General features: G+C 41.6%; 1 protein-coding gene across 1 annotated transcript in view; it reads right to left on the bottom strand.

Annotated features, from left to right (window-relative positions):
• LOC128687121 (cell adhesion molecule Dscam2) overlaps positions 1-14,967 on the bottom strand; it is a 139,659-nt gene that overhangs the window by 35,251 nt on the left and 89,441 nt on the right. The window contains exon 20 of the mRNA XM_070098295.1: positions 3,791-4,052. Within this exon, the coding sequence (XP_069954396.1) occupies positions 3,791-4,052 (262 nt within the window). The remainder of the gene's footprint in view (positions 1-3,790; positions 4,053-14,967) is intronic.

Genomic DNA, 14,967 nt, shown 5'->3' on the forward strand with positions numbered 1-14,967 from the left:
ACAGCAGGAAACTCCACCGCCTCAGTCATCACTACAGCAGGACCCTCCACCGCCTCAGTCATCACAACAGCAGGACCCTCCACCGCCTCAGTCATCACTACAGCAGGACCCTCCATCGCCTCAGTCATCACTACAGCAGGACCCTCCACCGCCTCAGTCATCACAACAGCAGGAACCTCCACCGCCTCAGTCATCACTACAGCAGGAACCTCCACCGCCTCAGTCATCACAACAGCAGGACCCTCCACCGCCTCAGTCATCACTACAGCAGGACCCTCCATCGCCTCAGTCATCACTACAGCAGGAACCTCCACCGCCTCAGTCATCACTACAGCAGGACCCTCCACCGTCTCAGTCATCACAACAGCAGGACCCTCCACCGCCTCAGTCATCACTACAGCAGGACCCTCCACCGCCTCAGTCATCACTACAGCAGGAACCTCCACCGCCTCAGTCATCACTACAGCAGGACCCTCCACCGCCTCAGTCATCACTACAGCAGGACCCTCCACCGCCTCAGTCATCACTACAGCAGGACCCTCCACCGCCTCAGTCATCACTACAGCAGGACCCTCCACCGCCTCAGTCATCACTACAGCAGGACCCTCCACCGCCTCAGTCATCACTACAGCAGGACCCTCCACCGCCTCAGTCATCACTACAGCAGGACCCTCCACCGCCTCAGTCATCACTACAGCAGGACCCTCCACCGCCTCAGTCATCACTACAGCAGGACCCTCCACCGTCTCAGTCATCACTACAGCAGGACCCTCCACCGCCTCAGTCATCACTACAGCAGGACCCTCCACCGCCTCAGTCATCACTACAGCAGGACCCTCCACCACCTCAGTCATCACTACAGCAGGACCCTCCACCGTCTCAGTCATCACAACAGCAGGACCCTCTAGCTACCAGATCAATTTTCATAATACTCATCTGCCACCCATCCAATAACACGATTCATCACTTCAGTCATCACTACATCATCATCAATCATCAAGTGGATTATGTTAGACACAATGGTGAAAAAAATATTTTTTCTTACTGTTAAGGTTGAACTATTACAGATTTATTTGTGGGTTATGCTATATCATTATCTTCTGTGAGTTTGGCAGATTTAAATATATCATCCCATCAGAATACAAGTTTCAGAACAATAATAAAAATAAAATGGTCACTAGAAGAACCTAGTCATTATAACACAATGATTGTCACTAGATATAGTTAGTTATCACAACACAAAGATGGTCACTAGATACTGTTAGTTATCACAACACAACGATGATGGCTAGACACAGGTGGTCATCGCAACACAATGATCACCAAACAGCTGGTCATCGCAACACAATGATCACCAGACAGCTGGTCATCGCAACACAATCATCACCAGACAGCTGGTCATCACAACACAATGATCGAACAGCTGGTCATCGCAACACAATGATCACCAGACAGCTGGTCATCACAACACAATGATCACCAGACAGTTGGTCATCGCAACTCAATGATCACCAGACAGCTGGTCATCACAATACAATGATCACTATACACAGCTGTACATAATATAACATCGTTAGGAGTAGTATTAGTGTGAGGAAAATTCATGATATTTCTGGGAGTATTTGATGACAAAGGAAGGAAAATGTAGCTCGGTGAAGGTTTGGTGTATGTATGTACACTTATCGCCAAGAAACTCGGGAGTACAAATTCAGTACTATGCTCTTAGGAAAAATCTGATGATTATGTTTCCTTTGGTTTAGTATCTTGAATGGAATAGAAGTGTGTGAGATCGTTTTTGCTTGTAGGCTTCCCGTAATGGGAAAGGTTAGTGATATATACTTTGTGAATGAGGACTTTTCGAAAAGGGAAGTTGTCATTGGACTTTTCTTGAAGTATGAACTGGATAACCGGTTCAACTGCGTTGAGACTTCCCTGAAGATTCTGCATATCAAAACGTTTGAGAGTTATTATGAGGACGTCGTCCTCGACGTTACTGAGATGAATTTGGCGATCGTTCTGCTTCTAGGTGTTCCATATACATGTTAGCTAAGACAACACTGATGGGGGAGAATGGTAAAGAACGGGAGGAGAGTTGGGTAATCAGTCCCTCAGCCTTGAGCAGATGTAATTAGTCCATCAATCTTGAAAATAATACAGTATATGTGCGAAGAAGTGGCTTACATACAGTAGGCAGGACCGACTTCCACATCTGGATTTGTCAAATGTGATACCACCTACGACTGCTGCACCTCTCCTCTTCGCACGTATGTTATATTCTTTTCAAGGCTGAGGGACTGATTTCCTCAAATTCCTCCTGTCCTTCACCATTCTCCTTTGTATGGACTGATGAAGTCACTGTGTGGCGAAACGTTTCCTCATTAAAGACACCCAAGTGTTGAACATGTGTCTAATTTATCAACTTGTCGGTTCTCTGAACCATTCATTCACATAAGGAAATTTTAAGGTCTTGATTGACTTTACGTCGGAGAACGTCAATGGCTTGTGTAGTGAGCACTTCAGTGAAGAGGGAAGTTACGTCCAAACTATTTAGTTTCTTGTTACGGATGGAGAGGTCTCGGATGCAGTTGAGGAGGTCGACTGAATACTTTCGCTGAGCGGGGCTGATAGTCCCCAGAAGGCAGAAAAGATGTTTGGCATGCACTCCAGCTAATATGTGTGGTACGCTGTATACCTGATGTGATTCGTATCAGAGGAATATTGTGTTTATGGGTCTTAGTAAGTCCATACATGTGTGCTGGTTTAGGGTTGCTGGGTATCAAGTTCAGAAGTTTCTTCTCTTCACTAGTGCATCTGAGTATTTGTCTGGTTTTGTATAGGAAGTCCTTGGTGAGTGTCTCCCATTGTTGTATGCTGTTGAGCTCGCATAGTGACTGGTTGCTCAAACGCCAATCATTTTGGGGTTGTAGTTACTCCCACTTCAGCATTGAGGTCCCCCACCACAATTATTCTCTCATTTGGCCCACAACTCCATAAACACTCGCTTAACACCTTCCAAAAATCTCTCTTTCTTAACTAATCCTTTAACATGACTGCTACCTCTTCCTTAGGTCCAACTTTTTCGGATACATCTGATGTAATCCCATTTATTTCTCCCCATGGAAACTTCCCTACTCCCCTCAGCTTTGTTCCACTTAGTGCTAAGACATCCAACTTCTTTTCATTCATAACATTGACAGTCACCTCATTTTTTATCCTCTGTACTCCATCCACGCACATATAAACTTTCCATCTGTATAAATATGTTCCTCTTTATTGCGTTTAGTAATTTATACAGAAGGGGTTACAATCTTTAACAAACAGCGTGCAGTGTGGACCATCGGTGACAGGACGTGTTCACTAACAGTATCTGACGTGCTGATAAGACATGCTCAACACTTGGGAATCATGAAAGATACCCAAGTGTTGCACGTGTATTTTATTTACATACTAGTCAACATTGTATACCATTATAATTTGAAACATCTAACATGGAACTCTGATAACTTTAAAGGAGTTGTTCTCCATACTGATAACTGTTTTAATGTTCTAGACAAGAATACGCTGTCAGAATATTTTTTAAATCATTTGAAGTCAATATGACTCACGAAATTATAATGACACGATTGCAAACAAAACATACCACAGGTGGGGTTAGAACCCGTGATCAGAGAGTCTCAAAACTCCAGACCGACGCGTTAGCTAACGTGCCGGTCTAGAGTTTTGAGACTCTCTGATTGCGGGTTCTAACCCCATCCGTGGTATGATTTGAAGTCAAGTTGGCAAAACTCACCAGTGAGGTGTAGGTCTCCGCCAGGCAGCACCTGCATCACTTGATCACTACTGATCGTTATGCTTCCCTTCGTCCAGGAGATGTTGGGGGGTGGGGACCCCAGACCCCTGCAGCCCAGCGTTACTCCTGATCCTGCACCCACCCGCCACCACCGCCCACCGCCCACAGCGATTGGAGGGTGAGAAGACGTGGAGGTGGGCAGGGCTGTGAGTCTGGAGGACTGACTGCCTTCCCCTGCTACTGTGGTAGCAGTTACCCACACCTGTCAATAAAAATTAAAATTGAATAGACCTGTATATATGTTGGTAGAATTACCGACAATATGTAAAGTAAAAGGACACAAGCGCAACTAATGTGACATTTTATTGTGGCAACGTTTCGCTCTCCAGGAGCTTAGTCAAACTCCTGGAGAGCGAAACATTGCAGCAGCAAAACGTCACATTAGTTGCACCATACCTTCTATCATGCTGGTCACGATAACTTAATGTCACATTTTCCGACATAAAGCCATGTGGGCTGACCCAGGAATCGTGGCTGATGGATTTATTTCTATCATGTAGCTCCTGAAGGATCAGGATACTCCTCCCATTAGGACACGATGTATCTAGTTGAATCCTATACCTGCAGAGTTTGTCCTGCTGGTTATTTTTGACCATATTGCTAATCGCTAATGATATTAGTGGGTAATTTATTCCTTTTTTTACAATATTTGAATCAGAAAGGCAGGATTTGAGAATTTATTGTCTGATATGGACCAGTGAGCCTGCTGCAGTGTTCCTCCATTCTTATGTTGGAGTATTCCTCCATTCTTGTGTTTTAAAGCAAAACCTTCTTCTTCCTGGCAGTTTCATTTCACTACTTCGAGTTATGAACTCATTCATTACTTTAAATAGTAATTTATGCTTGAGTCTATAACAGTCATTCAGTCTCTTGAAGGTTTGGATGAGGTGTTCTGTTCCTAAGAGAAACAAGGATAGGCGATTTGAGTCTTTCTTCAGAAGATTAGTTTCTGAGTGACGGTACGAACTTGATAGTTTGTCTCTGTATCCTCTAAGGTACATCTTGGTCATTTGTGTCATTTGGAGACTAACACTGGACGGCATGATCAACACGGGGTATAGGAAGAGCATTAAAGGAAGTCAATATGGAGTATAGTGTTCTGTGCTTGAAGTTTTTTCAATGACACCTAGCAATCTGTAAGCTTTGGTATATATCGCTAGGCGTAACTTGGCATTTTTGAGGTCAGCTTGATAATGGTATAAAATACCGACAAGTTGACGAGTAAGACACATGTGCAACATCTGGGTATCTTTATTGTAGACGTTTCGCCATCCAGTGGCTTTATCAATACAAATTCTAGGACATAATGTTAGGTAAGACACATATGCAACAGTTAGGTATCTTTATTTCGAAACGTTTCGCCTACACAGTAGGCTTCTTCAGTCGAGTACAGAAAGGTTGATAGAAGCAGAAGATACTTGAAGACGATGTAATCAGTCCATCACCCTTAAAGTTTTGAGGTGGTCAGTCCCTCAGTCTGGAGAAGAGCATTGTTCCGTTGTCTGAAACAATATGAAGTTGAAGTGACTGAGGGACTGACCACCTCAAAACTTTAAGGGTGATGGACTGATTACATCGTCTTCAAGTATCTTCTGCTTCTATCAACCTTTCTGTACTCGACTGAAGAAGCCTACTGTGTAGGCGAAACGTTTCGAAATAAAGATACCTAACTGTTGCATATGTGTCTTACCTAACAATCTGTCGGTATTTCATACCATTTTAATGTTCATTCTAGGACATAACTTGAAGACAGTATTACTATGTACAGAAGATGAGGTAATCAGTCAGAATCTCCACGACTATGGTGCTCTTCGCACCTACTCCAAGGTTGAGGGACTGATTACCTCATCTTCTGTACATAGTCTTACTGTCTTCAAGTTATATCCCAAAATTTGTATTGATAAAGCCACTGGATGGCGAAACGTCTACAATAAAGATACCCAGATGTTGCACAAGTGTCATAATTTCATCTTGTCGGCATTATATACCGTTCTTGCACACATTACGTCAAGAACCATTTCTGTTTTTATTTCCGTCAGTTTGTTGCCAAACATTGAGATTGTTATACCCAAAATGTATTTCTTTGCACCTGTCTACCTTGAAAGTTATCTTCCACATCCCCGGCCGCAGCTCATAGATTTTCAGATCATTCTAAATACTCAAACTGCTGTGTATGCTGCACTTTTTTCTAATTATTTCTCATCTTTAAATTTTGCTATTTTAGATATTAACCCTAGTTAGAGATCATTTATATACAGTGTGAACAAGATTAGACCAAAACAAATATACCTGAGAAACTCCATTTATTTTACGGGAAGTGTTGCATTCACCTCTCCGCTGTAGACCACACTCTGCGTCCTGTCTTCCAGTTTAATTAATTCGATCCTGAAATTTGTCTCTTATGCCATTTACTTTTATTCTGGTCAGCAGTCTTTGAGGTCGGAAATTTTTGATGAGGCACCTTATCGATGGCCTGGATATCATGATATACCACAACTGTTAGAAGTTAGGGCGGATCTTTAGTTTTGTAATCCATGTTAGTTTCCAGTTAGTATTTTCCCGAAAATTACTAATCTTGTCTTTTATAATAGGCTCCATTCGTTTGTTTATAATTGACGTTATGCTGATGGGACAACAGCTGAGAGCACAAGTCTTGTCCCCTTTTTCAATATGGTGTAGTTTGCTAGTTTCCAGTCAACTGACACCTTACGTTCTATGTCTTTGCTAATTGTTACCGTTAGTGGACAAGCGATTTGGAAGCAACTTTCTTTTATAACTCTGGCAGATATTTCATCCAGTACACATGACTGGTTAATATTCAGCTTCTACAAAATGTTTATGTCAAGGCCGTTAATTTCATCGGTACTTAGTTTGTGCCATATCTTGAGAGCAAATTTTGTGTGCTGGGGACTCAAGGCTGAATTGTTCCTAATTAAAGATCTTATTGATGCTTTCACTTTTTACACTGACGATGCCTTTATTTTCTTTTTTCAATTTAATCTTTCAAATTCTCGTTTAGCATTTCTTACCATTTTTTTTTTTTGCTCTCCGTAACTGTTTTTGCCAATGATCTCAACAAGGTGACTGGTTGGAAATATAAACACATATGCAGTATAATGTGATCCTTTATTGACTACGTTTCGCCCACACAGTGGGCTTTTTCAAGTCACAAACAGAACTACCTGGGGTGGAAGGAACGCGAGTATTTATAGTCAGGTTCAGAATGCTGAGGTCAGGTGGAGAATGCTGCATCTGATGATGTTCCGAGTGGGGTACATCTCGGTACATCATTAGATGCAGCATTCTCCACCTGACCTCAACATTCTGAACCTGACTATAAATACTCGCGTTCCTTCCACCCCAGGTAGTTCTGTTTGTGACTTGAAAAAGCCCACTGTGTGGGCGAAACGTAGTCAATAAAGGATCACATTATACTGCATGTGTTTATATTTCCATTGTGTCGGTATTTTATACCATTTATTTCCAAGGTGACTGGTTATCCTACCTGGTTTCCTTTCATTTTTGTCCATGTAATACAGTGGACCCCCGGTTAACGATATTTTTTCACTCCAGAAGTATGTTCAGGTGCCAGTACTGACCGAATTTCTTCCCATAAGGAATATTGTGAAGTAGATTAGTCCATTTCAGATCCCCAAACATACACTTACAAACGCACTTACATAAATACGCTTACATAATTGGTCGCATTCGGAGGTGATCGTTATGCGGGGGTCCACTGTATTTGTTCTATATTATCATTATTTAGCAGTTGGATTCAATTAACGTTGCTGGTATCCCGGCTCATGAACTCAGCTGCTCTGTTATTGGGAATCATCATAATGCTGCTTTTGACCTTTAAGCTTATGTTAATTTTAATGTAATGTTGTGATATGTATTTACTTTGTGTGTGTCTCTCTCTCCATCATACCTTATATTGTTGATCTGTGTAAATTAGAAAGTTTATATTCGTTATCTTCAATGATGTTGGCTAATCTGTGGTTCTCTTGCTTTCTGAGTGTTCCGGATTATTTACTTCAGGTATATTTACGTGATCCAATAATACCGGATCTTAGTTCATGCAAACTGAATGGACTTCTACATGTAGACTGTTATAAACTAGTAAATAACAAAAAGGCACAATACCGTGACTGGAACGATACACAAATAACCCGCACATAAAAGACAGAAGCTTACGACGACGTTTCGGTCCGACTTGGACCATTGACAAAGTCACACTAACAGAGGTGGAGCCGTCCGAAACGTCGTCGTAAGCTTCTGTCTTTTATGTGCGGGTTATTTGTGTATAAACTAGTACATCGTATTTTTTTCTGTTTCTGATTCATGCAGATCAATGTTGATATAGTCACTCGACCACTTTTAAATGAATGTGAGTTTTTTCCAATATTGTATCCAGTCAGGGCAAATTACACAATTTGGTGGTTTTTGGATAAACCGGGATTCTCTTTGAGCAGAAATATCTGGATTTTTTGATAAAACATGGGTAGACCATTTTTTTTTTTAATTCTGTGAGCCTTTGAGTAAAAACAAGTAATTTACTCCTCTAGTCTCTGCCAGTTGGGTAAATTTCAATTACTTGACCTTACTCAAATTCTTGTGGCAGCTGTCCGCTTCCTCCTCCCATTGCCAGAGTCTTTCCTTCCAGTCTTACCATCTCCAACACGTGTATCAACTCCTTCAAAATTAATTTTAATCGTCCACTACCCACATCGCTTAAATATAGGCCATCTTACTTAAAAATATTTATATCTATATATTTTATGGCATAGTTCTTGACACATATGTCCTTAAGAGCTTTGTATCTATTGAGAAGTGTCCTCTGATCACCTCTGCTCTCAGCCATTACTTCTAAAGTTATTTATAAAAACTGTCTCTGTTATGTTTTTCGTCACCTCTGCTAATTTATCACATTCTGGTTATTCTTCGTGTCGTCGTCTTCTTATCTTGAGGCTACAATAGAATTATATATTCTGTTGTGTTACATTGTATTGTTCCAACACTCCCTGGAAAAGCCCCTGGAGATACGACAGGGCAACTTGAGCTTTCCCTTTTGAAGGTATTGTTGAATCATTACCCGTAATGGCTTAGCTATCACGTCAAATACATTGCACTGTATAAAGCTGTTTGATGCAACAGACTCGACGAGATTATATTAATTTCTTATTCGCGAAAAACTGTTTAGTTTCCCATACAAATATTAGATTCTTTGAAATTCTGGGCAGTATTTAATCGATGCTTATAAAATCGGCCAGCTCTCTCACGAAGGTTGACCGCGAGCTAACTTCAAGTTGTCTCCTCAGATACCTTCTACTTAACAAAAATATTCTCACTAACAAAAATATTTGTCCAATCTATTTTCAGTGCTACCCAAGCAATAAGCTTTGATAACCCTTTTAACTCACATGCAAGTCCCGCTTATATCCAACCCGTCTTACTCATGTATTTATCCAGCCTAAATTTGAAGCTACCCAAGGTTTTAGCTTCAATTACCGTACTAGGCAGAGTGTTCCACTCATCGACTACCCGTTTCCAAGCCAGTACTTTCCAATATCCTTTCTAAATCTAAGCTTAGCTATTTGAATTCATTATTGAAGGTTCTCTCTCGGAGGGATATCCTCAGGACTTTATTTATATCCCCTTTGTTAATACCCATCTTCCACTTACACACTTCAATCATGTCTCCCGTCATTCTTCGTTTGTATTAAAGTTGGTAGAATTACCGACAATATGTTAGGTAAAAGAACACAAGCGCAACTAATGTGACATTTTATTTTGGCAACGTTTCGCTCTCCAGGAGCTTTATCAAGCCGTAACGGATTGATAAAGTCATTACGAAGAAAAAGAAACTGTGATATTCTGAAGGAAGTCTGTTGTGGTAAGCGCTCTGCAGGGAGGTAGAGTGAGAGTGCTACGAATGGAAGAGTTCACTGGTAGTAAGTTTTCCAAAATACAGTGGCCTTAAAGCAGTCACTGAACTCTGTCCTGACTTATACCGGTAAGTCAAAGTAGTGAATGTCTTGAGGAAGTGAAGGTCGTGGAGATACTGGATATTGTGTACAAGTGTACAACTCTGTGTACACGTTCACGACTGTGGAAGATTATAAAGCTTCGACATATATACCATTAACCAGCTGCTACCACAGGAAATATATTCCAGTAATCGCAGTGGTTCCCAAACTTTTTCAGCTTGTTACCCAATTTAACATGCCACATAAAGCATGTTACCCCTTTCACAAAATGTTGTTATTATTGATATATATGGCTAAATTAAAACACTTGAGATACTTTCTTTTATTTATTGTATTTGAACATTGTGCATCTCTAATGACTATTACCAAAGATGTCAAGAACATCAGTGGGATGGATGGAGTTGCATACTTGAAGCTAGTTTAGGAATTCTTGGCTTCGTGGTTGAAAGTGCCAGCCTGGCATCATTTGCAACATTCAAGCGACTTTTGTCCTGAAGCATACTTGTCAAAATACTTTTGGGTTTCCACACACTTAGCTATATATTTCTTCTTTTCTAATACTGTATATTAGTTTTTGATGTTTATTGTTATTTGGTTTAACTTTATTACTTACTTATAATAGGTTCACTTTACAACTTTATATACTAAGACAAAGTTAACAATAATCCTCATACCGGGTACCGCATTGTTTTCTTGATTTTCAGAATTCAGAACTTTTTTTCTGTCACCCCTCCATTACCCCCCAAAAATAGTTAAATTACCCCAGGGGGTAATTTACCCCCAGTTTGGGAACCACTGCAGTAATGAGTCAAGGGAGCAAGAGACTTCTTTTAATACAATGACCTGTAATCATCATCGTTCTACATCCACATTAATCAATGGGGAGAATTAAACTCCAGGATGAACCTTCGAAAACACGACCTACCAGCAGGACTACATACAGGCGATAAATAGCTGCTACGTGGCCAAGAGGGACTACGAGAGTTAATAATGTTGACCTTCCAGGATCTCCTTTGTAAAAATTCCTTTCCAGTTCTATGATTATTGATGTTTATATAACTCTGCTGCGTAAAATAGAGTAATATACATGAGTACAACTAATAAAAAAATTACAGCAACTGAGAAACGTACACAGTCAACGTACACAGTCAACGTACACAGTCAACGTACACACTCAACGTACACACTCAACGTACACAGTCAATAAGGTGACAGTAAGTTCATATTCATGAACAAGATATTTGCGTATCGTGGTTTATTATGCGTAAAATAAACCATTATTAACAAATGTTTTGTAGTGATATATTAGCATAATTAATTCCGATTTTTATTATATAAAATGTTGAGTAAAGCATCGAAATCATTGTGGAGAAGCAACGAGCGTATGTGAGTTAAAGCAGAGGTCAGTTTAGCTGTAGCAGAGGGCGGCCAGACGACACTAACATAGCAGTGTAAACAAGGGTAGCAGAGGGCGGCCAGACGACACTAACATAGCAGTGTAAACAAGGGTAGCAGAGGGCGGCCAGATGACACTAACATAGCAGTGTAAACAAGGGTAGCAGAGGGCGGCCAGATGACACTAACATAGCAGTGTAAACAAGGGTAGCAGAGGGCGGCCAGACGACACTAACATAGCAGTGTAAACAAGGGTAGCAGAGGGCGGCCAGACGACACTAACATAGCAGTGTAAACAAGGGTAGCAGAGGGCGGCCAGATGACACTAACATAGCAGTGTAAACAAGGGTAGCAGAGGGCGGCCAGATGACACTAACATAGCAGTGTAAACAAGGGTAGCAGAGGGCGGCCAGATGACACTAACATAGCAGTGTAAACAAGGGTAGCAGAGGGCGGCCAGATGACACTAACATAGCAGTGTAAACAAGGGTAGCAGAGGGCGGCCAGATGACACTAACATAGCAGTGTAAACAAGGGTAGCAGAGGGCGGCCAGATGACACTAACATAGCAGTGTAAACAAGGGTAGCAGAGGGCGGCCAGATGACACTAACATAGGAGTGTAAACAAGGGCAGCAGAGGGCGGCCAGACGACACTAACATAGGAGTGTAAACAAGGGTAGCAGAGGGTGGCCAGATGACACTAACATAGGAGTGTAAACAAGGGTAGCAGAGGGCGGCCAGACGACACTAACATAGGAGTGTAAACAAGGGTAGCAGAGGGTGGCCAGATGACACTAACATAGGAGTGTAAACAAGGGTAGCAGAGGGTGGCCAGATGACACTAACATAGGAGTGTAAACAAGGGTAGCAGAGGGTGGCCAGATGACACTAACATAGGAGTGTAAACAAGGGTAGCAGAGGGTGGCCAGATGACACTAACATAGGAGTGTAAACAAGGGTAGCAGAGGGCGGCCAGATGACACTAACATAGGAGTGTAAACAAGGGTAGCAGAGGGCGGCCAGATGACACTAACATAGGAGTGTAAACAAGGGTAGCAGAGGGTGGCCAGATGACACTAACATAGGAGTGTAAACAAGGGTAGCAGAGGGCGGCCAGATGACACTAACATAGGAGTGTAAACAAGGGTAACAGAGGGTGGCCAGATGACACTAACATAGGAGTGTAAACAAGGGTAGCAGAGGGTGGCCAGATGACACTAACATAGTGTAAACAAGGGTAGCAGAGGGTGGCCAGATGACACTAACATAGTGTAAACAAGGGTAGCAGAGGGTGGCCAGATGACACTAACATAGGAGTGTAAACAAACATGGCCAGATGAGTGTAAACAAGAGTAGCAGAGGGTGGCCAGATGACACTAACATAGGACACTAACATAGTGTAAACAAGGGTAGCAGAGGGCGGCCAGATGACACTAACATAGGAGTGTAAACAAGGGCAGCAGAGGGCGGCCAGACGACACTAACATAGGAGTGTAAACAAGGGTAGCAGAGGGTGGCCAGATGACACTAACATAGGAGTGTAAACAAGGGTAGCAGAGGGCGGCCAGACAACACTAACATAGGAGTGTAAACAAGGGTAGCAGAGGGTGGCCAGATGACACTAACATAGGAGTGTAAACAAGGGTAACAGAGGGCGGCCAGATGACACTAACATAGTGTAAACAAGGGTAGCAGAGGGCGGCCAGATGACACTAACATTAATCAGTCATCTAGAAACGCTGGAAGAATTAGTAGAAAGACTTAAATGGTCCACTTGCTTAAAGTAATTGCGGCACAGTCTATTTAATGAAATTATTATTTATTAAATTTATTTGTACCTAGATAAATAGTTACTGAATGGTGGCGACAGCCGATGTGTGAATAACATTGCTTCAGGTACTGATAATCTTGGGTCAGCACGCGTAAGCTAGATATTACGCTAATTATTTGCCCTAACACTTCTCCATTAACTTATTAGTTCTCTTAATAATTATGGTTATTGCAATAATTAAAAGTCCGTATTAAAAAAAACTATATTTGAGCATTAAGCGACACTGACTAGCAGAGACAGAGTTAGTCGACAATCACGACACACCTGGAGTATGCCTGGAGAGGCTTTCGGGTGTCAACCTCTCAGCGGCCCGGTCTGTGACCAGGCCTCGTGGTGGATCAGAGCCTGATCAACCAGGCTGCTACTCTTGGCCGCACGGAAACCGACGTATGAACCAGAGCCAGGTTGGTCAGGTACTGACTTCAGGCGCTTGTCCAGCGCCTTCTTGAAGACAGTCAGGGGTCTATTGGTAATTCCCCTTGCATATGGTGGGAGGCAGTTGTCTCTTACGCACTCACGGCGCGTCTGATTTTCATTGCTTTCGTAGGGAGTGATTTTCGTGTGCAAATTTGGGACTAGTCCCTCTAGGATTTTCCAAGTGTATATTATCATGTATCGTTCTCGCTTGCATTCCAAGGGGTACAAATCAAGGGACTTGACTGTTCCCAGTAATTTAGGTGCTTTCTCGTACACGTATGTGCAGTGAAAGTTCTCTGTACATTCTCCAGGTCTGCAATTTCGCCTGCCTTGAAAGGAGCCATTAGTTTGCAGCAATATTCCAGCCTATAGATTTGAAAAGAATCATCAAGATCACTGTATTTAACTTTTCTAGTTTTTTTTTTTCCAAATCCATCACATCAAATGCTATTGTATTACTGTTTTTGCCTATGGTAGGGTAACTGGTGAAGAAAGTTTACTTGAAAAATATTTAGCTTTCCATTGTGTTTACAAATTTTATTTATGTCCACAAGTAACTATATATTTCTGCACTAGACTAAGTACCATTTTGTTACTGATATTATCTATGACAACAACTGTTGAAATGGTTTCTGGAAGAGAAATTGCATTCTGTTGTTGTGTTTTTGCATTCACTGTCAACTCTAGTGTTTTTCGTATTTCTACAAAACTGTACACTTTTCGTATTTCCTCAAGATTGTGCACCCTTTCGTATTTCCATAAAATTTTTACTCAATAGTATCCCTAGATTAGACATAGGTTACACTAGCAGTTTTAGGAAGATTATTAATATGAGCTGACTTGCGTGGCAGGATCCCGGCGACTGCTGGCAACAGTTTACAACACTTTTGAATGCCTAAAATCTTTTCCTAGCAACAGACACCAGTATTTCTCCACAAACGGTGTAACCTCGACTACTCAGCCTGTAGCCGTTGGAGTGCCACAAACCAGTATCCTTAGAACTCTGCTCTTTCTTATTTACACCAATGATCTCCCCATTGCATATCATCTCCTTAAACCAATTCTATTCTCAGATGACACTACTTGTGTTTTCTCCCACTCAAACTCAACTATGCTCAGTGGCACTGGTAACGATGGGCTACTAAAAAATCTACATGGATATCGACCAGCAAACTCACTCTTAATATAGAGAAAACCTACTACTTGCTATTTGGAAACAGAGCCTTAAATATCGAACTTAAGCATATTGATCAATGTTTTCCCCATTACAAGACACACTGAGAGCAAATTTTTCGGTTTTTACCTTGACTGCGACCTTAAAATTCACACCCATATATAGCAAACAAGGTCTCCCTAAGAGCAGGCATACTTTCCAAAATACAGTACTATGCACCCCAAATGGAATTACTTTCACTATACTACTCTCGAGTCTACTATTACCTCACCTGTGGTATTTGTGCCTGAAACCATAAATACCCCAACAATA

Source organism: Cherax quadricarinatus, chromosome 62 (assembly GCF_038502225.1).
Source record: "Cherax quadricarinatus isolate ZL_2023a chromosome 62, ASM3850222v1, whole genome shotgun sequence".
In the NCBI taxonomy this organism is placed as follows: domain Eukaryota; kingdom Metazoa; phylum Arthropoda; class Malacostraca; order Decapoda; family Parastacidae; genus Cherax; species Cherax quadricarinatus.